Source organism: Thamnophis sirtalis, unplaced genomic scaffold (assembly GCF_051295495.1).
Source record: "Thamnophis sirtalis isolate CommonGarterSnake01/CBP01778 unplaced genomic scaffold, rThaSir2_p1.2 scaffold_11, whole genome shotgun sequence".
Taxonomy (NCBI): domain Eukaryota; kingdom Metazoa; phylum Chordata; class Lepidosauria; order Squamata; family Natricidae; genus Thamnophis; species Thamnophis sirtalis.
Window position 1 is genome coordinate 60,252,348 of NW_028261391.1, and position 26,984 is coordinate 60,279,331.

The 26,984-nt window shown below is 38.9% G+C and overlaps 1 protein-coding gene across 4 annotated transcripts; it reads right to left on the reverse strand.

Moving 5' to 3' along the window:
• TIAL1 (TIA1 cytotoxic granule associated RNA binding protein like 1) lies at window positions 1-25,096 on the reverse strand. Of its 4 annotated transcripts, none has more exons than XM_014067169.2 (12): window positions 24,842-25,096; window positions 16,074-16,170; window positions 9,799-9,897; window positions 9,527-9,581; window positions 9,080-9,167; window positions 7,159-7,234; window positions 6,384-6,492; window positions 4,188-4,283; window positions 4,021-4,105; window positions 2,319-2,442; window positions 1,955-2,094; window positions 1-424 (listed from the first exon to the last, which is right to left on the reverse strand). In XM_014067169.2, exons 1-12 carry the CDS (start codon window positions 24,871-24,873, stop codon window positions 307-309), a joined length of 1,119 nt encoding a protein of 372 aa, XP_013922644.1. In that variant the 5' UTR covers window positions 24,874-25,096; the 3' UTR covers window positions 1-306. The 4 variants fall into 4 exon arrangements, with proteins under 4 accessions (XP_013922644.1, XP_013922643.1, XP_087582025.1 ...); XM_014067168.2 differs by having other exon boundaries at window positions 9,799-9,948; window positions 24,842-25,095; XM_087725899.1 differs by lacking the exons at window positions 9,799-9,897; window positions 16,074-16,170; window positions 24,842-25,096 and adding an exon at window positions 7,698-7,765 and having other exon boundaries at window positions 9,527-9,552.
• Between the last annotated feature and the right edge of the window lie 1,888 nt (window positions 25,097-26,984).

Sequence of the window (26,984 nt, forward strand, 5' to 3'; positions counted from 1 at the left end):
TTGTTTTTAATGACTTTATTTTAAATTTTGTACATAAAGAAAACCTGTTCATATCCATCATGAACAAAACTTAAAAAGGCATAAATTGAAGATATTTGTGTCCTTCATCAAAGCAAATGCTGTGTTAAAGGTCCAAACATTTTCATTCTTCAAAATAAATATTCTTTGTTTCTTTCTCTGTCTTGGCCCCCTCCCGTTTTTTGCCTCCTTCCCCTCTTTTCCCCAGTGTCTGTATTTCAAGCTTCAGAAAAATCACTGGAAAACGAAACCTGACTTGAAATCACACTTCGAAGCAGAGTTCTAAGCTCACTGTGTTTGGTAACTTGCCATACCATAGCCAGCCTGATTAGGTATTACCGGAGCAGCTTGTCCCTGGGCAGGCTGAGCAGCAAATCCACTCATCCAGGTTGCAGGTGGTGTTTGACTGGTTAAGAGGAAAAGAAAATTGTAATTATTCTCATCTGTTTCAATTTTAACTACAATAATACCCCTTACTAGATGATGAAAATTAACCCCCTGTAAACCTTTAATCATGACAGAAATATTATTTGTTTTAATGAATATATATATCATTACCCACAACTACCTCGCAAAATAAACTATTGTATTTTTGGGAGTATAAGATGCACCCTTTTCCCTCAAAAAAGAGGCTGAAAATCTGGGTGCATCTTATACACTGAATACAGAATTTTTGCCTCCCGAAACCCCGCCCCCTTCACCAAAATGGCCATTTATAGCTTTTAGGAGACTTTCAGAGAGATCCTGGGCGCTGGGGAGGGCAGAAATGAGCAAAGAATGGGTGTTTTTTGCTCAATATTGCCCCCCCAGCCCCCAGGAGCACTCTATAAGCCTCCTAAAGGCTATCCATGCCCTTTTCTTGGCGGAAAACTGGCTATTTTCTGTTCACTCCCCCCACAGGAGCACTCTACAAGCCTCCTAAAGGCTATTCATGCTCTTTTTGGGGAGGGAAAATGGGTCCATTTTTGCAAAAAACGGGGCGTTTTGGGGAGATTTGCAGAGTGCAAATTTTTTTTTGTTAAATCAGCCTCTTCAAAACCTTGGTGCATCTTATACTCCGATGCATCTTATACTCTGAAAAATACAGTAATTAGCAGTTTTTTATTGTCTTCGTAAACAATTTACTTAGAATAGCAATTGAAAGGTAGACTGGTGTACTGAATAATGTATAGATAGGGATTCAATTCAAGGTAGAGTGGGATAAATTGCAACTCAAAAGTGTTTACTTCATTATTACAAATTTAATTATGAAAATTCAAATTATTAGTAGCCACATTAAGCTTTGGCAATCAGATACACTAAGAGGGCCTGATTTGCATTTACATCTTTGATTTCAACTGAACAGAACATAACTCAGTGAACTTATTTGAAAAGATGTGTGTATTAAGCTATTGCAACCCATTTGGCTTAGGTTATGGTTGCGTATGATTGTGCTTTTGTAAATCTATGGTTCACTGCTGCTCACTCACATAGCATTATAATTAATCAGTCTCCCTCCAGAAATTCATACTTAGATAAAAATTAACACTTTACTTTAGAAACATGATACAGATGAATTTTATTATACACTGTACTAAGAGTCAAATATTTGTCTCTTAGCACAGATGTAACTTAGTGACAATATTATAGCTACATCTGTTAACAGCATTATTTGGACCAGTAGCATTTTCAATTTCTCAGATACACAAAATAGAACAACTGTTTAAATCTTTTAAAATTAAAAACTTTTTAAAAGCATTTATTATGAACTTTTTATAATGTACATTATTTTTGTGTTTTGTTCCTTTTGTTTTTTCTATTATTTTTTTTTAAAAAGTAACAAACTACTACTTTAGGGAAAAAACATTTGTCTTAATGATGAACAAGCGAATATCAAGAGTTCCCATCCCAGGAAAATGACATATGCATGCATCAATTTCTGAGCAGAAGTACTTACTCAATGCCAAACCCTTGTTGACTCCATGCTTGACCATACATTCCGTAAGGTGGCACTTGCCATCCATTTGTCATATACTGCCCATATTGCTGTGGATTCCCATAAACTTGACTCCATTGCCCCCATTGACTGTACTCCACCTATAGATTTAAACAATTTGTTTTATATAAACAATATTAATTAATATGTGCTTATGAAAAAAACTGGAGAAAAAGCCAAACGTGGTATAAGTTCTATGTCTAAAATTGAATTCCATGTGGGATTTTAATGCATAAGATTCCACTAACTGATTTCACAGATTTGGGCAAATGCACACAACAGAGGATATAGAGAGTACAACACTTTAACGCAATCTATCCATTACCTGCTGGAAGTCTTTTGTTGTATCCGGTGTTTCTTTGCCCCAGTAGCACTTAACAACATGACCTTCAATTGTAGTTCCATTGACCGAAACAATTGCATGCGCTGCACTTTCATGAGTTGAAAACCTGAGGCCAAAAAAATGTTCTGAAGTAAAATATTATTATATTATCCTGCTCTAACCTTATAGCATTGGTTTAACAAGAATGAAATAATTCATTTATCAACAGTTTACTTTTTCAGAAGATCTAGTACAGTTAAAAGCCTATCAGCCAATTGTTTATCACTAAACCTGGCATATATGCTATCAATATTCATGGAACTTAACAGCAACATGTCTTTTCTCAAAGAATATACCAAATACATTTCAAAAGTGAAGGAGTTGTTGCTACAGTGTATGTCGTTATCTGTCGATAATCAGACAGGGAGATTAGGTTCAGTCTTTAAGGAAGCAATGTATTTAAATTCTTTAAAAAACAATTGGGTATGCCATTGACTTTGACAACTTCTTAATATAATTCCATAATATTTAAGGTTACATTTCTTTTTAACATGTATGATATTGGATATTTTCTGTATTTCCTTTTGTAAATATTTTACAAAAATATGGTTTCCAGATGAACAAAACGGGACAGTTCCTGGCCTTAAGCTTATACCCCACAAAGACGCAAACATAATAGAGCACAGACATGCGCTGCCCCGGCAATACCAAACAACCTCTGACATAATTATTGATGTTAGAGGTAGTCCTTGACTTTGTTCAGTGATTGTTCAAAATTACAAGTCCCAAACAAAGGGATTTGCAACGTATGCCCAAAGCTATGTATGTTACAACGCCCTTATGGTTACATGCTGAAAATTAAGACGCTTGGCAGTCCGTGCACATTTATGACCACATGAGTGCTGCAAATGCCCTTGTCCACCTGTATCTTCTCCCATATCAAACTATTATGGCCTATAGGACCTCTACCTGGTCCCTGACTAACCAGACTCAGGAGTCCTAGCCTGCTCCTTTGCTCACTAGCTCAGGACTTCAGCCTTCTCCCTACACCACTAACGCATGCAAGGATCCCACTTATGCCTTTTGTTTTTCTCCAGTACTGAAGGTGTGACTATCCTACTGAGGTCCCTTCGTGCCACTGTCCAAGCAGACTCCATACTCATGGTTATGCAGAAATGTCATTCTCCAAATCATGTGAACCCTCCCCAACCCTCTAATTAACCCCTGTGCTCCTTATCTTGAACTATTCCTGCTTAACAACCCATGAGGTTACTTAACCACTGTAACCAGAGGACCTGGGATTGCGGTAGTAGAGTGAAGTGGTCACATGATATCTTAAATGTCTGCTTCATTCAGCAACCAACATTCTGGTGCCAATTATAGCAAAAGCAATAGCACTTAGACTTATATTCACGGTGCTTTACAGTCCTTTCTAAGTAGTTTACAGACTCAGCATGACCTCAGAAGGATGGAAGGCCAGTGAGAATTGAACTGCTGAACTGCAGTCAGCTGACAGCAGAAGTAGCCTGCAGTACTGCATTCTAACCACTGCACCGCCACTGCTCTTTATGGTCATAAATCGAGGACTACTTTATAGAAATACAATGAAAGTAATTCAGATACAATAGCTAAAATATAGTTATGTTTGCTTGTTGCCAACATGGTACTATGTTAAGTTCAGAGCAAGTAATGATAATTGTCCTACCTCACAAAAGAATAGCCTTTAACTGGAAAAGCTCTGGTTTCCACAATTTGTCCAAAAGGGGAGAATGTTTGTCTCATCAACTGATCTAAAAATATTAACACTTGTGTTAGTCATGTGAGCATTTAGTAGTTCATGAAAATCTTTGCAAAGATGAATGTGACTCTCACCTGTTAATCCAGAGGCAATTCCTCCACAATAGACAGTACAGTTTTTGGGGCTTGACTGATTTACTACGTCCTCAAATCTCAATTGTTTTGTGTTATCTGCAAGATAAAACTTTTTTTCTGTTATTTCCATTAATGAAAATACAATATGTCACAATATCTCAGCCTACTATAAATTGGAAAAACCTTAAATTCAACTCTTTTCAAGTCATCAAATCATGATTTGGTAGTTCATTCAATTTTCAATATAATATCATTTTTAATATATTTATTAACAAAACACTGAAAATGTTTAAAGATGACATAAGAAACAAAATCAAAACTTTGCTGAGAAAGAACTTTTATCTCATGGCAATGAGAGTGGCAAAATATTGGGCAGGGCAGAGCCTTTGCCATGTAGATGAAGGACTGATTGACAGCTGCATTTAAGGTGAGCCAGTTCCTCTTTGTTAAGGAAGAACAATGGGAATATTTGCAGAATCACTACGAAAACTATTCTAGGCATCTGCCAGGTTGGTTGTTTGCTTGGTTTTGCTTGTCCTCTACCTATAGAGGTCTATGGAGCTGCTTGAGGATGGCCTTGCCTAGTTATCTGAGAGTAGTTTAAATCTCTTAATCCTGATGAAATGGCCTGGGTCCTCAAAGCTTTAAGCTGACCCCATCTCAGTATTTCTGATTCATAACTCATCCACTTGGTTCACGCCTCCAAAAAGTGAGGCAGTTGAGTTCAAGCAGTAGTTAATGGTTTCCACCTATTGTGAAAGAAGATGTTCATTTTCTCAAGAAGATACCATTAGATCCAATGGAACTGGATAATTTTTTATACAGCCTCCATCTTTTCTTCTTTAGGGAAGGTCACTGAAAAGATGACCAGCTTGTGGTTCAGAGAGCTCTGGAAGAAATGGATTATTTGGACTTTTTTTGCTGGGGTTCAGATCTGGTTACAGCAGTCACATAGCACTGATTACATCTGTTGGTGAGTTTGGCGATCTTAGGCTGGAGACAGTACATCCATTCTGGTTTTCCTTGATCTCTCAGTACATTTCTGAACCGTCTCAGGATTGAGAGTAGAAGGCGTGGAGTTATAATGGTTCTCTTTCTCCAGAACTGGTTCCAATCAGAGGTGGCAGAGAGAGATCAACCAATATTTCTATTTTGTGTGATACCTCTTGCTCCTATCTGACATATACATGAAGCTGCTGGATGAGGTCATCCGTCAACATATAGCAAGTATCATTAGAATGCTTATAATAACCAATATGTCCAACATTAACCAAGCGACAATATCAAGGTTATCTCTTGGTGTTTGAAGGTTGGGGGTATCAGATCAGGATACTTTTCATCATTAACTCTAAATGGGGTTGCATTCCCCACAGTTGGAGTGCAATTCACAAATCCTGATGGATAGTAGTTCCTACTTAAGGAGCAAGTAGGAGCAAAGACTGGGATAGTCTTTCCATAGGTTTATCTTGTGCATCAATTTTGACCACTGCTGATTTAGGAGGAACTACTCATGCTAACTTCTTGTTGCAATTCAAGAGGCTGGTTATTACCTAGAGAGATTAGAACCTAGCTATTGCTTTAACCACTTCTTTTTGTTTCTCCGTGCCTGCCAAAATCAACAAGGTTTGGGCATTCTTGGGGCCCTTTTAATTGTATTGCCATTTTGTGGATCTCTTCTGTCCTAGCATAATACCTGTGCACGGGCATCCACACACATTCTCCATCAACATGCAGATATCTAGATGGCCTTTTGTAAAGCATAGAGCTAAGGGAAGCACCTGGTTGTTCGTCAGGTGTATAGGGTTGGCGTGAGTCCTATGGATTGGTTATTTTTTATTTCTTAACAATTGCAAATGAAAATATCTGTTTGGATCTCTACCACATGATATATTAATTGACAATGATTGCAATTCTTTAATTGTTTCTTACTTTTAATTTCCCGTTACCTGTCCAAACTCACAATAACGAAATGGAAAAGCATATAAACCAACTAACAATATATGCACAAAAGCAAATATTACCAAAACTATTTATGGAACTGTACATACATTTGTAATATCAAGAAGAGATGCAAAATATTACATATCCATATTCAATATTACTCTCAGATATTTATATAGACAGAGGTAATCTATTAGAAATCACTCTGTTAATATAATTAAAAATAGAATTTCATTCTTGCCCAAATTCACTTACTTTCTTGTGTAGTTTTAGGAGCAGGTGGCTTTCGTGTTGCCCAGTTAGTTCTGATCTGACGACCTCCTAACCACTGGCCTCCCATATGCACAATCGCATTTTCTGCATCCTAATTTTTTTTTTTAAAAAAAAAAACCACACGGACCCAAATTAATCATAAATTTGAAATTAAAGAATTAAAACATACATTCTATTTTGTTGCTTTGTCTTTTGCTCATGGATCAATTTAGGTACTAATAGCTTTTCCAAAAAATTAACGAACAGTAACGGAATGAATACACTGAATGAAAAAGAAAAAGCCCTGTGGCTTCCAGATGCTGCTGAATTTGAGTTTCCAATAGTTCTTACTATTGGCCATATTGGTTGGGCTGCTGAGAAATCTAGTTCAGCAACACCTGGAAGGCCACAAATATTCCACCTCACATTTGAAGAACTCAATACATTTAAGACACTTTTAGGTAGAGACTGACAGTATACCATGTAGGTATACTGTAGCTCTCCTTATTTCCATAAGAAGTAACTGCCCTGCAAAAGATATCTGTACTCTATTACTAGTAAAGTTAAAAATAGGCATATTTTTGTCTCTTGTTTAAAGGATCGATATAACATTACTCAACCATATAACTATAAAAAGTTCTGCCTTTCACATAACCAACGGGTTATAAAAGTGGGCTATGAACTAGTATCCTATAAATGTCTGCCTGCTTGTATTGCATCCTTCATAAATTAGCTCACAAAGTATGAAGCAATGATTTATACTGCTCAATGTACTCACCAATTTATTATAAAATGATACAAAACCATAGCCTTTTGATTTTCCTGTTGTCATATCTTTAACTACCCGTGCATCCCTGGGAAGAGAAGCACAGTTATATGAGGAAATATTATAGATATTCAAAATAAAAACTAAAAGGAACCACACACACTGTATTGTGAGCATAGTTTTCCCTAATATAAACTCAGTAACTCCTAACTATAACCATTCCTAATTCTGCCTAATACTTCTTTTCCTGTTAGAAAAAAGCAGTAGGACAAAAATAAAAAATAACATGTAATAAACATGCAACCTATCAATATATCCTGCACTTTCTACAACTAAATCGTTCAAATTTGAAATTTTAAAAGGAACAGAATTTCCTTTTCTAATTATCTATTGACTAGGGTCTCTAAGGTTTACTGAACTATAAATTACTGTAACATTTCTAACTATGTTTACCATGCATTTTCTAAATAAATGCCCTCTGCCTAGTGATATAAAATATGAAATATTAAAAAATTGAAAAAGAGGAAAAAAATAGGAATTAAAAGGCATACATGGCCTGTTAACAGATTTCTTTATTTTTCTTGGTCAATTCTCTACCATCATTTTGGAGTTTGGGCAGCTGTAAATTTTGAAAAATTGACATTTTCAGAAATTTAAGAAAGGCGAATATAACTAACAACAATGCTAAGTTCACCAATATGAAGACAACAAATTTTACACATAATTTTTAGTGAGTAAGTTAAAATGATTGGAAATATAGAACTGCACTGAATATAGAATGTTAAAATGTAAATACTAAGATATGTATATATAAATAATGTATAATAAGAATAAATAGAAATGAGAAAAAAAATCTACAACTGAGTTCCAGTGTGCACAGTTCCTTGCAGTTAGCTTCAACATCCTGTCCATTCTTATGAGCAATTCTGCAAAATAATCAGAATGCTATTACTTTTAATTGTGACTTGGACTTTAGAAAAACTGCAGGTCTCAGGTATAAATCAAAATTGAGAAATAGCAACCTATATTAAATCTTTTAATATTGGCTTGCAAACAGTACCAGTACTTACCACATTGAGATAAAAAGCAAAGTAAATCAAACAGACAAAATAAGATTTTGTTGCATTTGAAAATATGAGAAAACATAGAGAAAATATGCTTTATAGCAGAAATACATTCCTGTAAAGTAACACAAGATGTTCAGGTTTTGTACTGATGTTGTTAAAAAGACAAAAGAAAACAATAGGAGAAAGTTTTTCAAGAAATTAGATTAAATAATAAAACAAACACGCATACTATAGCACTTGAAGGAACACTTGCAAAATTTAAAATGTTCATTTACAAAGCTATAGATATTTGGAAATTTAGTCCCAAAGTTCTACTGTCAACAGAGAAAGATACTTATGACTGGCATAATTAACGTATCCTTAAAACAAGACTTCTTTACTTTATCAAAAGTTTATCAAAAGATATGAATTTTAATTTTCAAATGTAAAAATCCTAAATGTAGTGCTACCATTTCAAAAATGCATGAAACGAAGTTTTACAACTGGCTATGAACTTACACAGTCCAACACTACCTACTGTATATAATTATAAGAAACTTCCAGCTTCTATCAGACAATGTTCTATAAGCCACAAAAATCAACAGGTTTGCCTTCATTTACCCACAATATACCCCAGCCCATAAAAATGCATATGGATTTGCAAGTGTGAAAACCACACAGCTTTTTAACAGAACTGATGCAGAAACCTTGTTCATACTTGTGTGGAATAATATAATACAATAAATGTACAAGATAATTCTACACCATTCACATGCCATTATGTAAATAATCTTTGCCTAATAAATGACAGTGACTTAAGAGAAGAACAATCTTGCGTTTTAATTCTATTTGTATTAATGATTTAAGGTAAAAAGTATAGTACTTACGATATTTTACCAAAAGGAGCAAATGCTGACTTAATATCTTCTGTTGTTATTTCTGGACTTAAATCTCCCACAAACACATGAAAATGATCTGGAGGAAAAAACAGAAATGCATTGCTTCTATATGCAAAAAGTTTAACTTTCTTATACTACCAAAGCAATGAATACGATCTAACAAGAGGTGGTATTCAGCAGGTTCTGACCAGTTCTGGAGAAAAGGTAAATACCACCTCTGACTGGTCCCACCTTCATTTATTCTCTGCCTCCCGAGTCCCAGCTAATTGGGAGGGAACGGAGATTTTACCATATCCTTCCCCTGCCATGTCCACCAAGCCATACCACACCTACCAAACCACACCCACAGAACCGGTAGTAAAAAAAGTTGAATCCCACCATTGAATCCAACTAAATACATGGCTTAGGTAGTGTTGCTTCAGAACATTTACTTACTTGAAGTATCTTTTTTTTGGCTACTTGGTGTTGTTGCCCAGTTAACTTTTACTTCCTAAAAATAATGAAAAAAATTATCAGTATTGGCATAATTCTTATGTCGATGAAGAGGCTGTACAGGATCAATTCCAACAAAATGAGTGTTTTTCTCTATAGGAACATTGTTTCAAGGTATTTCTAATTTAAAAATGGGACAAAAAAAATCCTTGCCATGAATCATAACCTATTTACTTAATTTGCTACATGTCATTCTTTTTTCTTTTGCAACGTACCTTTCCCAAAATTTTTCTCCCATTCATAGCAGCTAATGCAGCAGCTGCATCCCTGTGTTCATAAAATTCCACAAAGCAATAAGGGTCATTGCTTGTATGCTGCAAAACAGAAAATCCAACAGAAGAGTTGACTCTTCTGCTATCGGGTTGCTGAGAAGAAAATCCAGGAAAATATATTACTTAAAGCTAGAAAAGAAAATATTACCATAAGTAAAAGTACCTTTATGCTACTTTCTTTCTCGTCTGTGTGTTTGGTTGCTGTGGACTTGCATTGGATTATTCAGTGCCCCAGGGAGAAGGCGGTTAGCCTGGAACAGCACTGGGAGAGAATGGGAGGCTGTCTTCATCTGCTGCTACTGCATCCCCCTTCCTCTCCCCTCGGCTTGGCCTCCCCTGTTGGTGCATTCTCCCCCCCACTGGGCCGTTGCCATTGCCATTGCAGGGCCTTTTGTTGGGTGGGACTAGACTCCTTTTGGAATGCGGCTTTTGGACCTTTTGGAGTATATCTTCATCTGCTCTTTTATCTACACTTTCATCTGCCACGGCCATTGTTGCCTGATGCCGCCTTGGACCTGCGGCCACAGATAGCGCCACTACTGGCCGAGCGGGGGTACTTACAGTACATAGAAGGCCCTCTGCTTGCCTTAACCATCTTGGACTTTTTTTGGACCTTCCCAGAACTATTCGCACTTTAAACCAATCAATTTTTATGCGCAATTTATAATTTCTTTCTTTTCTTTCACCTTTTTCTTCTGTCTTTGTATGGGTTATGCTTGAGGTACGCTTGAGATGGATGAATGTCCCACTTTTTTATGATCATATTGTTGTAATTTTGTGTTTTTAACTTCTTACGTGGGGACTGTTTGGGGGAGTGTATGAGTATGCGTGATTCGGAGGACCTGCCGGGAGTTGCGGGGGCCACGGGGGTGGTTGAGGGGACCAGAGACACGGGAGAGGGTCGGGGTATTGCGGTCGTAACAGGGAGGGGCAGATACGGCGGGGACTTTAGGGCAGGCCATTACCGGGGAAGGAGGGTTCGCTACATTACAGAGATCCCTCCTTCCGGCCCTAGGAGTCCCACTCCAAGACCAGATGGCGCAAGTAGTCAGGACCCTGGTCTCAGGCTGTTGTCGCTAAATGCCAGGTCTGTTGTACATAAAGCTCCTCTCGTCCGGGACTTAATTTTAGACGAGAGGGCAGACCTGGCATGTATTACTGAGACCTGGCTGGGCCCAGAGGGAGGAGTCCCCCTTGTAGAGCTGTGCCCAGAAGGATTTCAGGTGCTGCATCAGCCGAGAGCCCAGGGAAGGGGTGGGGGTGTGGCCGCTGTTATCCGAGAGTCGTTAGTTCCTCGTAGGGTCCCTGCTCCGGAGATTGTCGGGTGTGAGTCTTTGCTGTTAAAGTTGGACCTCAAGGGTCAAGTGGGTCTGCTGCTAACGTACCTGCCTCCCAACAGCGTTGCAGCAGCCCTCCCCTCGCTCCTCGAGTCGGTAGCCGAGCTGGCAATTGAGTTCCCTAGGTTGATGGTCCTGGGGGACTTTAATTTGCCGTCGCTCGGTGAAAACTCTGATGGGGCGCAGGAGTTCATGGCTTCCATGACAGCCATGGGCTTGACCCAAGTAATTCGGGGCCCAACCCATTCAGCGGGACACATGCTTGACCTCGTATTTCTCTCGGAGCAGTGGATTTGTGATCTTGGTCTGAGGGGGAGTGACATCATACCCCTGTCGTGGTCAGACCATTGCCTACTGAGGCTCGACTTCCGGAGGCCAAACCCCCACTGTAGGGAGGAGGAACCGACCAGGTGGTTCCGCCCCAGGCGTCTTATGGAGCCAGTAAGGTTCCAGACAGAGCTTGGGGTTATTCCTGACTCTTTCGCCCACAATCCGGTGGAGACTCTGGCTGCTGCGTGGCACTCGGCAGCGTCGGAGGCCCTCGACCGGATTGCGCCACTGCGGCTCCTCCGAGGCGGCGGATCCCGGAGACCCCCTTGGTTCACCGAGGAACTCCGGGAGATGAAGCGCCGGAGGAGATGCCTAGAGCACCGTTGGAGGTCCGATAAGTCCGAATCGAACCGGGCAATGGTAACCACCTGCACCAGGGAATACACCAGGGCACTTAGGGCAGCAAAAAGATCGCACATAGCCACCCTGGTAGCATCCGCTGAGTCCCGCCCAGCCGCCCTGTTTAGGATAACCCGCTCCCTATTGAACAAAAGGGAGGCGGGGGAACCCTTGCAGGGCAGAGCTGAAGAATATGCCCAATTCTTAGCGGACAAAATTGCTCGGTTTCGGTCGGACTTGGACTCCACCCCCGCAGTTCCAGCCGAGGCGCAGGGGGACCAAGTAGAACAGCTCTGGGTTGAGTTTCAAGACGTTACCCCCGGGGATGTGGACAAGGCCATGAGAGCTGTAAGTACTTCCACCTGCGTTCTGGATCCGTGTCCCTCATGGCTGGTTACTAACTGCAGTGAGGTGACACGAGGCTGGATCCAGGCGGTTGTGACCGCCTCCCTTCGGGAGGGGAACTTCCCCGCCGCACTGAAAGCGGCGGTGGTGAGACCCCTCCTGAAGAAACCATCCTTGGATCCAGCTGTTCTTAATAGCTATCGTCCAGTCTCCAACCTTCCCTTCCTGGGGAAGGTTGTTGAGAAGGTGGTGGCCTTCCAGCTCCAACGGTCCTTGGAGGAAGCAAACTACCTAGACCCCTTCCAGTCAGGCTTCAGGCCCGGTTACAGCACAGAAACCGCTTTGGTCGCATTGATGGATGATCTCTGGAGAGCCAGAGATGAAGGACGTTCCTCCATCCTGGTCCTCCTTGACCTCTCAGCGGCTTTCGATACCATCGACCATGGTATCCTTCTGCGACGACTGCGGGAGGTGGGAGTGGGAGGCACCGTGTTACGGTGGTTCTCCTCCTACCTCTCGGACAGGTCGCAGTCGGTGTTAGTGGGGGGGCAGAGATCGTCCCCTAGGCCCCTAAATTATGGGGTGCCTCAGGGTTCGGTCTTATCCCCCCTACTATTCAACATCTACATGAAACCGCTGGGAGAGATCATCCGCAGGCACGGGATTAGATACCATCAATATGCGGACGATACTCAATTGTATCTGTCCGCCCCGTGCCAAATCAATGAAGCGGTTGACGTGATGAGCCGGGGTCTTGAGGCCGTTATGGACTGGATGAGGGTGAACAAGCTTGTGCTCAACCCAGAAAAGACCGAGTGGCTATTGTGTTTCCCTCCCAAAGATTTGGCTATTATTCCACCACTCAGGCTGGGGGGTCAAATTTTATACCCCTCAGAGAGGGTTCGCAACTTGGGAGTCCTCCTGGATCCACAGCTGTCATTTGACCACCACTTAACGGCTGTGACCAGGGGGGCATTCGCCCAGGTTCGCCTGGTGCGCCAGTTGCGACCCTACCTGAATCGGGAGGCTCTCACAACAGTCACTCGGGCCCTTGTGACCTCTAGGCTGGAATACTGCAATGTGCTCTACATGGGGCTGCCCTTGAGGAGCATCCGGCGACTTCAGCTAGTGCAGAATGCAGCCGCGCGAGTGATTGCGGGTGCACCCCGATTCACCCGCATAACACCTATCCTCCGCGAGCTGCGCTGGCTACCTGTTGATCTCCGGATGCGCTTCAAGGTGCTATTAATCACCCATAAAGCCCTACATGGCAGTGGATCTGGATACTTGAGAGACCGCCTTCTGCCAATTACATCCCTACGACCGATAAGATCTCATAGATTAGGCCTCCTCCGTATTCCATCGGCCAGCCAGTGTCGGCTGGCAACTACAAGGAGGAGGGCCTTCTCAGCAGTAGCCCCGACCCTTTGGAACGAGCTCCCCGTGGAGATTCGTACCCTCTCCACCGTCCAGGCCTTCCGCATAGCCTTGAAGAACTGGCTCGCCCGTCAGGCCTGGGGCTAGGATAGTTACCCGCCCGAATGATGAGTGTTTGTTGTTTGCTATTTTATTACATGTTTTGTCCTACTGTCTGTATTCCCCTTTCCCAGTTTTTGTGTGAGCCGCCCTGAGTCCCCTCAGGGAAAAGGGCGGCCTACAAATTCTAATAAAATTCTAAAAAATTCTAAATAAGTGCTTACAAAGTAGCTGTAAGAATTGTTGTCTATTCTGTCAAAAGAATATCTCAAATTATAGCATCCACAGAACCACATCTAGAGGTCATCATGTATGAAAATGCAGGTTCAATTCAAAACAGCCTTTCTTGAAAATTCATCACACTGTTTAGATGACATGATGGATTACACACTTAGAATCAAGAAGTTTTAATAGCAGCTTGTGGTGGAACTGGATCCAGAAGACAGTTGGGATAAGATTACATCTACTATGTTAGGTTATACATATGTGTGCTTCTAAAATGGTTCATTCCTTCCTGTAAATTTTACAAATAGAATTATGTAAGTTTTGAAGGAAAAGGAGGTTTATTGATAACTGGAGCTATTTCCTTTGTAAACATATTCAGCTCCAGGTACTTACCAATTTCAAAGCCCAGATTTGGGAGGATGTGTGTGATTGTTTCAGATTTCACAAGGCATTAAAAGCAAGAATGTGGATTAGAAAATTACAGCAAAATGCAGCAAATCATTTAAAAATTTGATTTTTAGCTTCATATTTTAATGAACCAGGTTATATAGATATATTACATCTACATAAGTAGATATATTATATTTAATAAATAAAAATGCAAAATAAATGTTACCAGTTACCTATGGTAGTTGCTAAGAAATAAATAAATCTTTAATATTTAAAACACAAAAATAAATGTTACAGTCTATATACCCAACCTCCAGAGAAATATTACATAGAACAATTTTGACTAATCTGGGAAACAACACAATTCATGTACCAACAAAAGTATTTTGGTCTAAATTTCTAATGAACTATCTATTGCACCATTTTGTTTTATTGATAACATATAAAAAGGCCCTCGAATCTGCCATTAAAAAATCAGAATATGAATTTGAATTAAAATCAGGAATATATTTCCTTTGATATACTGTGTACACAAAGCAGATTGTTGTCAATATTGAGTCAAATGTGATAAAAGTTAAGACATCACACTTAGCTAAAAATGAACATTATGATTTCAGAACCAGTCAATGGCTAGTGAACTAGAAAAGGTTGGTCAAGATGATTATTTTCAAAATTGCAAATTCCAGTATTGGACTGTATCTGTTGTAATTTCAACCCATTTAGAAATAGACTTTCAGGTTTAAAAAAGGTTCTAGTACTTGCAATAGATCCCTTCCCTGGAGCTATTAAAATAAAAAAGGAGGAACATTCTTCCAGGTTTTAAAGCCCTAATTTCTTAGCACTTAAAAAGAACCTAATTTTAAATGGTCCTATATTCCCACAAAATCTCTATTTAATGAAAACTTGGGGGGGGGGGATGTAGATTGTAAATATTTCATATTGAAAATACTAATTTCTATCATTTATGTAAATATTTATGCAGCTGACTTCAAAATCCATATTCTAGTTTTTTAGTAACATCAAAATAAAGTTTTATTTTTTAATAATGAAAGATATAACTTGTTGAAAATAACTAAATGAATCCAACAGTCAAGTCAATTTCAATTGTCCAATACAGAATATTGATTTTCTCTTTCTGAAGTTCCATCCTCTCTAAAAAGAAATATTTTGGTCATCCATGGGACTATAAAAAGCAAGGCTAAATCCTAGTAAAACATGTTTTATTCTGATGTTCATCTGAAAGTATTAACAAAATATAAATTATTCAAATAAAGATACATAAAAAACATAGTTGCAACCCAACTACTTTTCTATGTAATGACTGATATTCATTAATAGTAATAAAAAATTGCTTAGACTCTATCTTTTTTCTGTCACAAAGAAAATGTTGCAATCGAAGTAATCTTTAAATAATGTATACAGCTTGAATTATTTTGCATAAAGAGTATTCATTCCAACCTTCATTCAAAGAATAGTGGTAGTTAAACTAAACAAATATATTACTAGAGATCTTACAGCAATCTTCATGAGGGGCTGAGAAGACTCAATAAGCATATATTTTAAGATATACAAGAACCTTTTTCTAATCAAAATTTGTCAATTAAATTAACTAAGGCTATAATCCTAGTCAATGCATGCATAGGAGTCCTCCTTAATTAAACATTTAAATTGTCATTTCTTCAATCTTACTTTATTTTTTTTAAAGCAGAATTAGTAACTACTTTTATGTGAAATGTTAAAAGATTTCATATAAATTAGATTGTGAGAACATATTACCTCTGTTATCATTTTACAGCTTTTGCAAGGTCCAATTTGGCTGAATAATTGAAGTATAAGGACTTCGGTCACATCTCTGGAAAGATTTCCTACATAGCTATAGAAAACAAAAGGTAATATTAATGTCATTAATTTATGCCTTGCCAAGATATTCTGCAAGTATAAAAAAAATCCATTTTATAAACATGCCATAATACTTATAAATGCATTACAAATAAATAAGTAATACATTTGGTCACCAACCACCATATAACCAGGGGCTCATGATTTGTAAGAAGTCCTGCCAAATTTCATCACCTTGCCTTAACTGCAACAGTGAGAACTGCTTAGCACTGCCTTGGTGTGAACTGAATAGGAGCACTACACTACAGCAGCACCAAATGACCCTACTTGAGCAATTAAGCTAAAGCAGCAAGCTTGGCCATTTGCCTTCCTGTCTCAGAGCAAGCAGGCAGACTTTCATGGCCACCATGAAAGAGGTGAATTAACAGGTTGAATTAACTTATTTTCCTCCCTTCAAAATTCCCCTCCTCCTCCAAACCAAGTTTAATCTTTCTTTTCTCTCCGAAACAAGTTGAATTCATTGCCCTCCTCCTCCCTCCAATAAAGGTTTAGATTTATATCTGTAGGGTCTCAGGTTGCCCAATGTCCCTGATCATTGTTAATTTCATACTAATAGCAATAGCAGTAGTACTTAAGACTTATAGTATATACCACTTCATAATGCTTTACAACCCTCTCTAAGCAGTTTACAGAGTCAGCCTAATGCCCCCAATAATCTGGTTCCTCATTTTACCGACCTTGGAAGGATGGAAGGCTGAGTCAATCTCGAACCCATCATGATCAAATTCCAGACTCCAACCAAACCTTGAGCCGGTGAGAATTGAACTGCTGGCAGTCGGCAGATCTAGCCTGCAATACTGCACTCTAACTAGTACGCCACCATGGCTCTTATTTTCAATTAATATCAATTTTAAAGCCAATATTGTAATATAAAATTTAAGTTAGTTCTTAAATATAAAAAGAAAAGAATGGGGATAATGAAAGGGGGAAATCTAAGTGCTTTATGCTTTTCTTCCTTTTTTCTAAATTTTTACTTTATCAAATTGCAAATGGGAAAGAAAGAAGGAATGAAATTTAAATGGTTACAAAATACTGACTGCAGTTAGTAGTGACTAGTAAGGTGATGTTATCATTTGTACGCATGTATGTGTGGAGTTTGGTATAATGGTTGAAGTATCAGCCAAGAAGGAGATAGTGCTTAGTCCTTCTGTCTTTAGTACAAAGCCAGGGGTTGTCTCATTCCTAGGAAGAAAAGAACTGCCACATCACTTCTGAAAAAGACTGCCAAGAGAAGTGCAGGGAGCAGCTGCCAGGAATCCAAAATGATGGAGACACACAACTTTCAAGGGGAAATGTGACCTATTGTTAAACTTTCTGGTTTATACTTTAGGAAATATGTAAACATTTTAGCGTTTATTACAAATATCTACAATTTACTCACAGTCTCATATTGAGATGCACAAATATGTGAAGCATTTGGTTTGGAAAAAGCTCATAGAACAATTATAGGTAGTCCTTAACGTACGACCACAATTGAGCCCAAAATTTCTGCTGTTAAGTGAGACATTTGTTAAGTGAGTTTTGCCTCATTTTATCACCTTTTTGCCAAAGTTGTTAACCACTGCAGTTGATAATTAGTAACCTGGCTTTTACATGATTCTGTTTTCCCCACTGATTTTGCTTGTCAGAAGTTTGCAAAAAGGGATCACATGATCTTGGCACAGCAATGGTCAGAAATATGAAACAGTTCAAGGTATTTGAAATTTGATTACATGGCCATGGGGAGGCTGCAAAGGTCTTAACTATGAAAAATGGTCATAAGTCACTTTTTCATTGCCGTTGTAACTTTGAATGGTCACTAAATGAATCATTGTAAGTCAAGGACTACCTGTATTTCCTGCATATGGGATGTCAGAAATTAGAGGGAACATTGCACATGATAGTGAGGATTTGTGCAATAATTTGACAATAGGTTAGGAGGAAGCTCAGAGTGGAATTGGGAAATATGTATGCACACACAAGCGCACACAGAGACTACTATTAAGCTGGTTTTGATTCCTATGGTAGCAACCATATAGGTTTCCCCCATCCATAAACATACACACACACAAACATTGAAAACAAAGTCAAATTTTGTAAAACATACATTTCTTTTTATGTAATAGTTATGCCTAGTTCTGACCTGATTTTAGTGTTTTAATAATAAAATAAAATAAGTCAAAATGCAGTCTTTATAGATGGTTTAATGACCCCCATTTCTAGTTAGCAACAGCAATAGCACAAAAGCAGAGTCATTTTCTGCTTTATAGTGCTTTACAGCATATTCTGAGTGGTTTAACATATTACCCTCAACAATCTGGGTCTTATTTTATAGATCTCAGAAGGATGGAAGGCTGAGTCAGCACTGAGCCCATCAGCTTCAAACTCTAGGCTGTGGGCAGAGTTAGTGTGCAATATTGCATTTAACTACTGCCCCACCAGGACTCCTAGTTGAATTTGACACTACTGCTGTACATCAGCGTTCCCCAACTAGCTTGGTGAATCAGGAAAGAATTGATGGTTCCGTGCGAGCACCCACCACTCACACAAATGGAGCTTCATGCATGAGCTTGGGAAGAAAAAGAAAATGGGAGAAAGATATTCAGAAATAAACTGAATAAACTCCTGAAATCAAACTATACATTTAGAATAAGAGAGAAAATACTACATTCAATTTTATTCACTGAGTAAGAAACTGAATAATAATTTGCTGAATTGCAAAGATTATTTTGAACCTGTAGTCTATAAAAACAATAAAAACATATTCTACAATAAAAGTGGTCTTTTAATTTTATGGACTTAAATTAGCACAGGATTGGTCAATATTCGGGCTGCAAAAGTCCTATAATACAGTTCCTTAGGAATGTGTAGGAGTGCGCAAGAAATGCCTATTATGAATTACTAAAGCAGCCATACCTTTTTCCAAGCTCTTGAAGTATTCTGTGTACTGTTCTCTGTCTAAATGTGCATATATGTACAGGCACAGCCATGCAGCTATCATAAGGATTTGAAATGTGTGGTTCATATGCATTACCACAATCAAACAGCTGTAATGAATATTTGTTCATTCTTATCTGCTTATTTTAATTTTTGCTATCAACTAGTGAGCATTTACATTTTAGCCTAAATATGGCATAGCCTTCCTTGAAATCTGAAGCAGTATTTGCCAGAGGAATATCAGTATTTTAACTGAAAGGAGCATGACAAGGATGGCTCTGTGCTTTTGATCTCTCACATAACATATAACCTTTCAATTAATTCATCCAGGACAGATGGACAACTTAGAATAAAAGTACTAAATTAATGCCAATCCATTAAAGATTTTTAAAATCAGTTTAAATATACTTCCCCTTCCAAATTTCTATTGTTATACCAAAGCTAAGTCTGACAGGAACATGGACTGTTTCTAAAAAAGCTTTATCATTTTTTCCTTAGGCCTAGGGCTTCACTTTGGGAAGCACAAAATATCCAGCATATAGCATTTACATTCTATAAATAAGTCTATACTACATTGTAGTGCATTACATTTACAACACTCAACACAATAAAAGATTACTCATGCGTCATGCACACTTCTCAGCAATCTTTATGCTTGAAGTGGTTTAAAAAAACCTTAAAGCAAATAGGTCAAAATCAATAAATAAAAAAATACCTTTGCAACAAAATTGCAAATACACTATGCCTTGCATTAACAGCATGGACTGTATGCTGTTAATGCAAGTATGTTCACACATCTAAGCTTAGCAAGCTAAGCGGCTAAATTATTTTTGCACACTGAAATGTTCTCTGAAGTCTCCATAAAAAGGCACCAGATAATGCAATACAGTGCAATGAGTATGAATGATACCATAACACTAATGCAAAATCTCCACTTTCCAACTTATCAGATAAACTTTGCTTTTCAATGCATTCAATCAAAAAATATAAAAGAACTAACAATGAAAGTATGCCATCAGCATAGAATTTGTTGGTAAAAACACTGACCTACTGAATTTATTTAGGTATGTGCACTTTCTACCTGTTCTTGTTGACAGTGAAGTTTTTAGAATGATTTTGAAGATGAAAACATTCACTGCATAAATTAAAATATCCTGAATCACATCACCATCAGGAGTCAAAGGCATATGCTGAGTACATACCCTTAAAAGAGCAGATCAAAGCAATGTGTACTTTTTGTAGTTACTGTACATCACTTGTGTACAAACTTTAGCAAAGTGGTGAAAGTACATTCATAAGCACACACCTCTGGCATTCCATCTATTTTTATTTACATTTATTTAATGCCACACACGTTAACAAAAAAACACAAAATCCAACTTTCCTACAAAAAAGATAGTAGTTATCATTCAAGTAATGGCATTATGAATATAGCCTTTTTCTTCTATATAGCTTGCTGGCCATAACATCACCTCCATGCTATATGTGTGATGAGTCCAGAAGCCTTTCAGACAGTACACCATTTGACACAGCTGGGTCAGACACTAGATCCAGGAACTTTATGACTGGCCATGCATAAAATAGGTTGAGTCAGTTGGATTGAGAATGGGTGGGAAGCCAATGGAGGACTGATGGATGAATCCTACTGGAGTTCAAGTGCACAGAGACTAAATAAGCCCATGTGTAGCCTCTCAGGAACTGAGCCATGGACTGGTTGCACTATGACTTCTCCAACATATGAATGCATTGAATGTAACCCAGGTTTCTTAATATCTTATAGACACTGGCCATTTCTGGGCAGTAGGTGAGTTTCTGCCAAAGGTATGGAGATTGAAATAAAAGGACATCCTCTAGTTACTGATGGGGAAGTCTGGCATCCCCCAGTTACAGGTTGAGAAAGTCTATTGGGGAAATAGAGGATTATTATAGTAAGAGAGACAAGTTGTTGTACCAATTCAATGTCCAAGCAGCAGTAATTTGGGGTGGGTGGAGTGTGTTACTATATAGTCTGCTCTGGAATATTAACTAAGTTCTTTTTGATTCAAAAGAGATCTATTTTGAAAAGCAGGGAATGGGGACTGGGGAGATGCCTTTCTGTTTCTAACTATAATCAACACCAGACTACTGGTGAATCAAATTTAAAACTAAACTGGAATAAGATGTGGAGGTTATCTCAGATACTGGCAGACAACCAATTACTTATCAGCAGTCACCACCTGCAGAAGCATCAAGTATCAATTGAGAAGTCCAATTTGTTATCAAGATTCCAGTTAGTCTTACTACTATATAACAATAGTTAGTAACTATTGGTAGTTACATCCAAAATGGCTTGTGACATTAGTTCCTTAAATGCCTACTGTTTTGCCCCAAATCCCTCCCCCATAGCCTTCCTTTTGCAGCAATTGGAATATCCACCTTTTATACTGATTCTGACACTAGGACAACTGAAAATATCCCAAATCTAAGAAACAAGACATTTACAGCAACTGAAACAGAATGGAAAAAGCAAAATACTTTTTCTATGTGGAACAGCTGCATTTTGAATCATAACAGAATAAAACATCTGAAACTGGTATTTGAGTTAATAGCATGGACCCCATTATGTTGCATGTTACATTGGCTATAGAAATGAAGCCAGCTAATGTCTTAACAATTAAAAGGGATATACAAAAAACAAACCAGAAGAGCAAGTTGCATAACTTTCCTATTTTGGATTTACAAAACTTTTGTTAAAGTTTTGAAGTAATTTCTGAGAAGAGAAAATGAAAAAAAAGAGCAAATTATAGGCCATTATTTAAAGGGATATCAAGATTATTAAAAGCGAGGGGGAAATAAGATAGTTTATCAAGGTTAAACTATGTTATTGTTTTTGCTAACCCTTAGATGACTTTTGCTGATTAGGGCTGAATGAAAAGATTTTAAAATTAGTCTACAGATAAGAGATGAGATTACGGGGAAGAAGAGATCTTTTGTAGCAAGGTAATCTCCAAAGTGATAAATTACTGAATTTTTTTGTTTTTGGCATGATGATGATGAAGTTATTTCTTTACAATTAACTATTTGCTTTAATACATTTTTCTTTTTTCTCTGTACTTTTTTTCTTTTTACTCTTTATATACCCTAAAGAAACCTTAGATTAAAATTTTCACATTTTTTACTCTACTAAAATGTGCTCTTTATTCATTTTCAACAACACAAACTTAGCAACAAACAAATTTTTATCAGTTTTGTTAATAATAAATATTATCAAGCTAGGTTCTCTGTCTCTTATCAGCTGTGTAGGTTGTAATAGCAATAGCAATAGCAGTAGACTTATATACCGCTTCATAGGCCTTTCAGGCCTCTCTAAGGGGTTTACAGAGAGTCAGCATATTGCCCCCAACAATCTGGGTCCTCATTTTACCCACCTCGGAAGGATGGAAGGCTGAGTCAACCCTGAGCCGGTGAGATTTGAACCGCTGACCTGCTGATCTAGCAGTAGCCTGCAGTGCTGCATTTAACCACTGCGCCACCTTGGCTCTTTGTAGGTTTTACCTTTGTAGGTAAAACAATTCTAAGTTTAACAGCTAAAGTATACTTTCTTAAACAGCAAACTGACAATTTTTTACACTTTCTCCCCAAGCTTAACCTAATGCTTGTTCTGCGTCTGATTTTGTCTGGAGGCTCATCATTGTTTCATCTGAGCATGTAACCCAGAACAAAAATGACTTAGAAATCAATTACATACTTCCCTTGTTTCCTAGTTCTTCCTATCTAAGCCAATAAAATTCAAAAGCTTTCATTATTTTGTAAATCTTCAATTGGCCTTACAAAATGGCCCCTTAGGATTTTGATTTTTTTTTCTTATGTAAAGCATCACTACTATCATGTTGTATTGTTCTGACTTCTGGGATGCTTTTTACATACTAATATTTTTGTTGAGCATAGCCTCCTTTAACTAAGGCCCTCCAATTTTCACTTGCAAATTGGTTTGTTTTGCAAACTCTCTAAGTTATATTCATTTTACTTGCTATATTGTTCAAACTTTCTGAGTTCCAAGCCTTGCAACTTCTTTATGTCATTATTAAATAGTATATCTTACTAACATTACTTGAGGGATTATGTTCTCCATCTCCCTGTTCCATATGCTCCAGGTTGCTTCTTTTAAACTGTCACTTCATGGGACTTAAAGCATGCTTTTTCTGTGGTTGCCCCTGCCCTCTGGAATGATCCACACACACACACACCCCGCCTCTAATACAGGTAGTCCTCACGACCATTTGTTTAGTGATCATTCGAAGCATTAAAAGTGACTTATGACTGTTTTTCACACTTACAGCTGGTACAGTACACTCAAGGTCATGTGATCAAAATTCAGACACCTGGCAACTGACTTATATTTATGGCAGTTGCACAGACCCAAGCTGATGTGATCACCTTTTGTGATCTTCCAACAAGCAAAGTCAATCTGGGGAAGCCAGATTCACTTAAAAACCGTGTTACTCCTGTTAACAACTCTGCAGTGATTCACTTAACTGTGGCAGGAAGGTTGCAAAACAGGGCAAAACTCCCTTAACAAATGTCTCACTTAGCAATAGAAATTTTGGGCTCCATTATGGTCATATGTTGAGGACTACCTGTATAGAGCCGAGGTGGCGCAGTGGTTAGAGTGCAGTACTTCAGCTGACTGTTAGCTGCAGTTCAGCGGTTCAAATCTCACCGGCTCAGGGTTGACTCAGCCTTCCACTCTTCCGAGGTGGGTAAAATGAGGACCCAGGTTGTTGTTGGGGGCAATATGCTGACTCTGTAAACCGCTTAGAGAGGGCTGAAAGCCCTATGAAGCGGTATATAAGTCTAACTGCTATTGCTATTGCTATGACAGACCTCCCACTGTCCTTGTCTTTAGGAAAGCTCTTAAGACCTGGCTCTTCCTCAGGCATTTAGAGTCATTTGAGGGGAAGTTCCACTCTAAGGTTTATTATTATGGTCTCTGCTTGGTTGTCATATTTCACATTTTTAGATTGTGTAATTTATATACTAAGCGCTGCTTGTATGACGACGATTTTTGTTGTAGGTGACACAGCCTAGAGTCACACTGTCTGAGTTAAGCAGTCTTATAAATCTTTAAATTACATATCTACTTAAACATATATCCATTTTCCTCTGGTCTATTCCAGCTTTCTTTAACTGGCAATGTATTTCCTATCTTATGGAGGTCCCTCACTGCAAGTCAGGATTACTTTCCAAAACTTTTCTACTGCCAGAGGGAATGCCAAATCTACAAATCTTATGCCATAAGCATAATGGCCCAAAGCCAATGGCCCTCCTGGTAACCATCCCACAGAAAAGGCTTTCTAGGGTTTCAGGCACACCGACGTTACCAAATGGCCGGTGCAATTTGAATATACCAAGCTTACTGACCTTACACATTTGGTTAAAAAAAACCCACCACCTTCCACAAGCCTTCCCCGTTACCAAGAACACCCCACCCTCTAAGTCTACTCTGGGTTTATATCCTTCACAATTTATCAGCCGCCCTGATGACGTTTTGTGGGGAACCCCCAACTCCTCCATCACATAAAACTGAGGCGAGGTTTATATTTCCTTCTCGTGCCGCGATTCTTACCCCCCCTTCATCCTGAGTCCCGCTTTCTTCTCCCCGTCTCCCTCCAAACGCTCCTTCAGAGAATCCCCCTCCTGTCATCGCTTCTTGACCCACTTCCCGAGCTCCCCGTCCCCGTCTCACTCACAGGGTCTTGGGCTGTCCGTCGTCTTCCATCATGCTACACGGGAAAGCGGCTCCCAGGCAGAGCCAGGATGCTGCGCCGAAGGAGGGGGGAGCCGGGGGAAGCGGAGGGAGACCGCCGAGACACGATTAAAACAAAAGCCGAAAACAACCGAGCCGCTCCAGGCCTCCCGTTTTACCTTAGGCCTCGGCAGCCCTCAAGGTAGGAGTCAATACAACGCGGAGGGAGGGGGAGGGGGGGGGCGTTGATCCAAAGGGTCCACAAAATGGCCGCGGTCGCCAACCACTCAGGAAATCGTGCAGTGCGCAAGCGCAGAGCAACCCAGTTCTCTCTAGCTCTCTCTCTCTCTCGCTCTCCCACTTTCCTCGACGTCACGATAGAAAGGGAATGTTTCTTAACTTGGACGGCTTTCAGCAGCCTGGCGTTCAACTCCCAGAATTTCCTGCTGGCTGGGAAAAGGCATTCTGGGAGTTGAAGTCCACGTCCCTGAAAGTTGGTGAGGTCTCCGAATCACATTGCATTGGAGTTTTGCTTCCTAGTTCACGCAAGGGATGGGGAAAGAGAACCCGTGTTTCGTATGAACGGGAGGGGGAGCTGGCAGCGTTGGCCAGGCAGGCAGGCAGGCTGGAAAGAAGACAGTAGAATAATTGAGAGGGGAATTTCGAAGTGTCTCTTGAATCCCTGCACTTAGAATCGGTTGTGTTGGATTCGGAAACTATAACAATGCCTGTTCTCCTTTTGGAGTCGTCTGAAATTGCGGTAGAATTGCGGCGCTCAGGCGGAGTCACGGGAAGGCGCAACCAAACTTTTTCCATGCTAGCAAGTCTTACACCTATTTTCCCAGTTTGTTTCATTTAGAGCAGTGTTTCTCAACCTTGGCGACTTTAAGTCCTGTGGACTTCAACTCCCAGAATTCCCCAGCCAGCTATGCTGGCTGGGGAATTCTGGGAGTTGAAGTCCATAGGACTTAAAGTCGCCAAGGTTGAGACACTGATTTAGAGTTTATTATAGACTTCCTTAAACAAGTGCGGTCAATTGTTCACCAAATAGTTTCCCTTGAAATCTGTATCCAGGTTATTACGTTTACTCAGTCTTCCGCTGAGTAAATCATAGCTCATTTCTCTAAATGTTTACCCTAACACAAAGTGTTTCCCTTCTGATCCTCACTTGTAATAAGGAACATTAATTATAGATTAGATGCACACTGGGAGTACTGTGGGTAATTTTTGTAATTATTGATCAAAATGTTCACAGAAGAAAGCATCAAAGGTAATACAACAAACCCAATGAAAATAGTTTGAAGGAATTGGAGAGGCTTAGTGTGGTGTTGCTTATGGAAGGACTATGCTATGATAGTCCTTCAAATATCTGAATAACTGTCACAAAAGTTTAAGAATTAATTGGACAAGAACTGTCATCGTAAAACCATTTTTTTTAAAGAAATGGATGCTGGTTTTTGTGGGAGATCTTCAAACAGGTTAATACTTGATGCTTTTGTTGTATGTTCTACATCAAGCAGGGACTTGAATTAGATGCATGGAAAATATCTGACCACACCATATCCCCTCCCTGCCACCCCTTCTTTTCCATGCCCCTCCTTTTCCATGTTGGGAGCATAGCTATGAAGTCAGCAGAGAAGAATCTTAAATGTGCACTGATGTACAGACATTGTATGGATAATATATAGCCATGGAGATGGTGTTTTTGACTTTTTCCATAGTGTGTTTCCTGCATATAAAAATGCAAGAGTGTATGTGTGTATTGGGGGAGGTAGATAGATGAACTGCAAAGGGAGACAGATTTTTTTTCAGTGATGACACATCGGTTGAATTCCTCAGAATCCCACGCTTTTATTTTCAATCTAATTTTTTATTTTGTTTTTATAATTTTGTATCGTTTAGCTTTATTACATTTATAATGTAATTATTTTAAGAGTGAAATATAAAAATGAACAGTATGTATGTGTGTGTGTGTGTGTGTGTGTGTGTGTATGTATGTATGTATGTATATGTATGTGTGTGTGTATATATATATATATATATATATATATATATATATATATATATATATATACACATACATACATACATACATACACACATACGTATGTATGTATGTATGCATGTATGTATGTATAATAAATAAA

Excerpts from the sequence above, each read along its gene's own strand:
- TIAL1 (XM_014067168.2), bottom strand. The coding sequence starts at position 24,873 with ATGATGGAAGACGACGGACAGCCCAAGACCCT. Across the intron at positions 4,106-4,187 it reads AATTGCCTCTGGATTAACAG|ATCAGTTGATGAGACAAACA; the intron begins GTGAGAGTCACA and ends TAATATTTTTAG. Across the intron at positions 2,443-4,020 it reads AAAGGCTATTCTTTTGTGAG|GTTTTCAACTCATGAAAGTG; the intron begins GTAGGACAATTA and ends TTTTGGCCTCAG.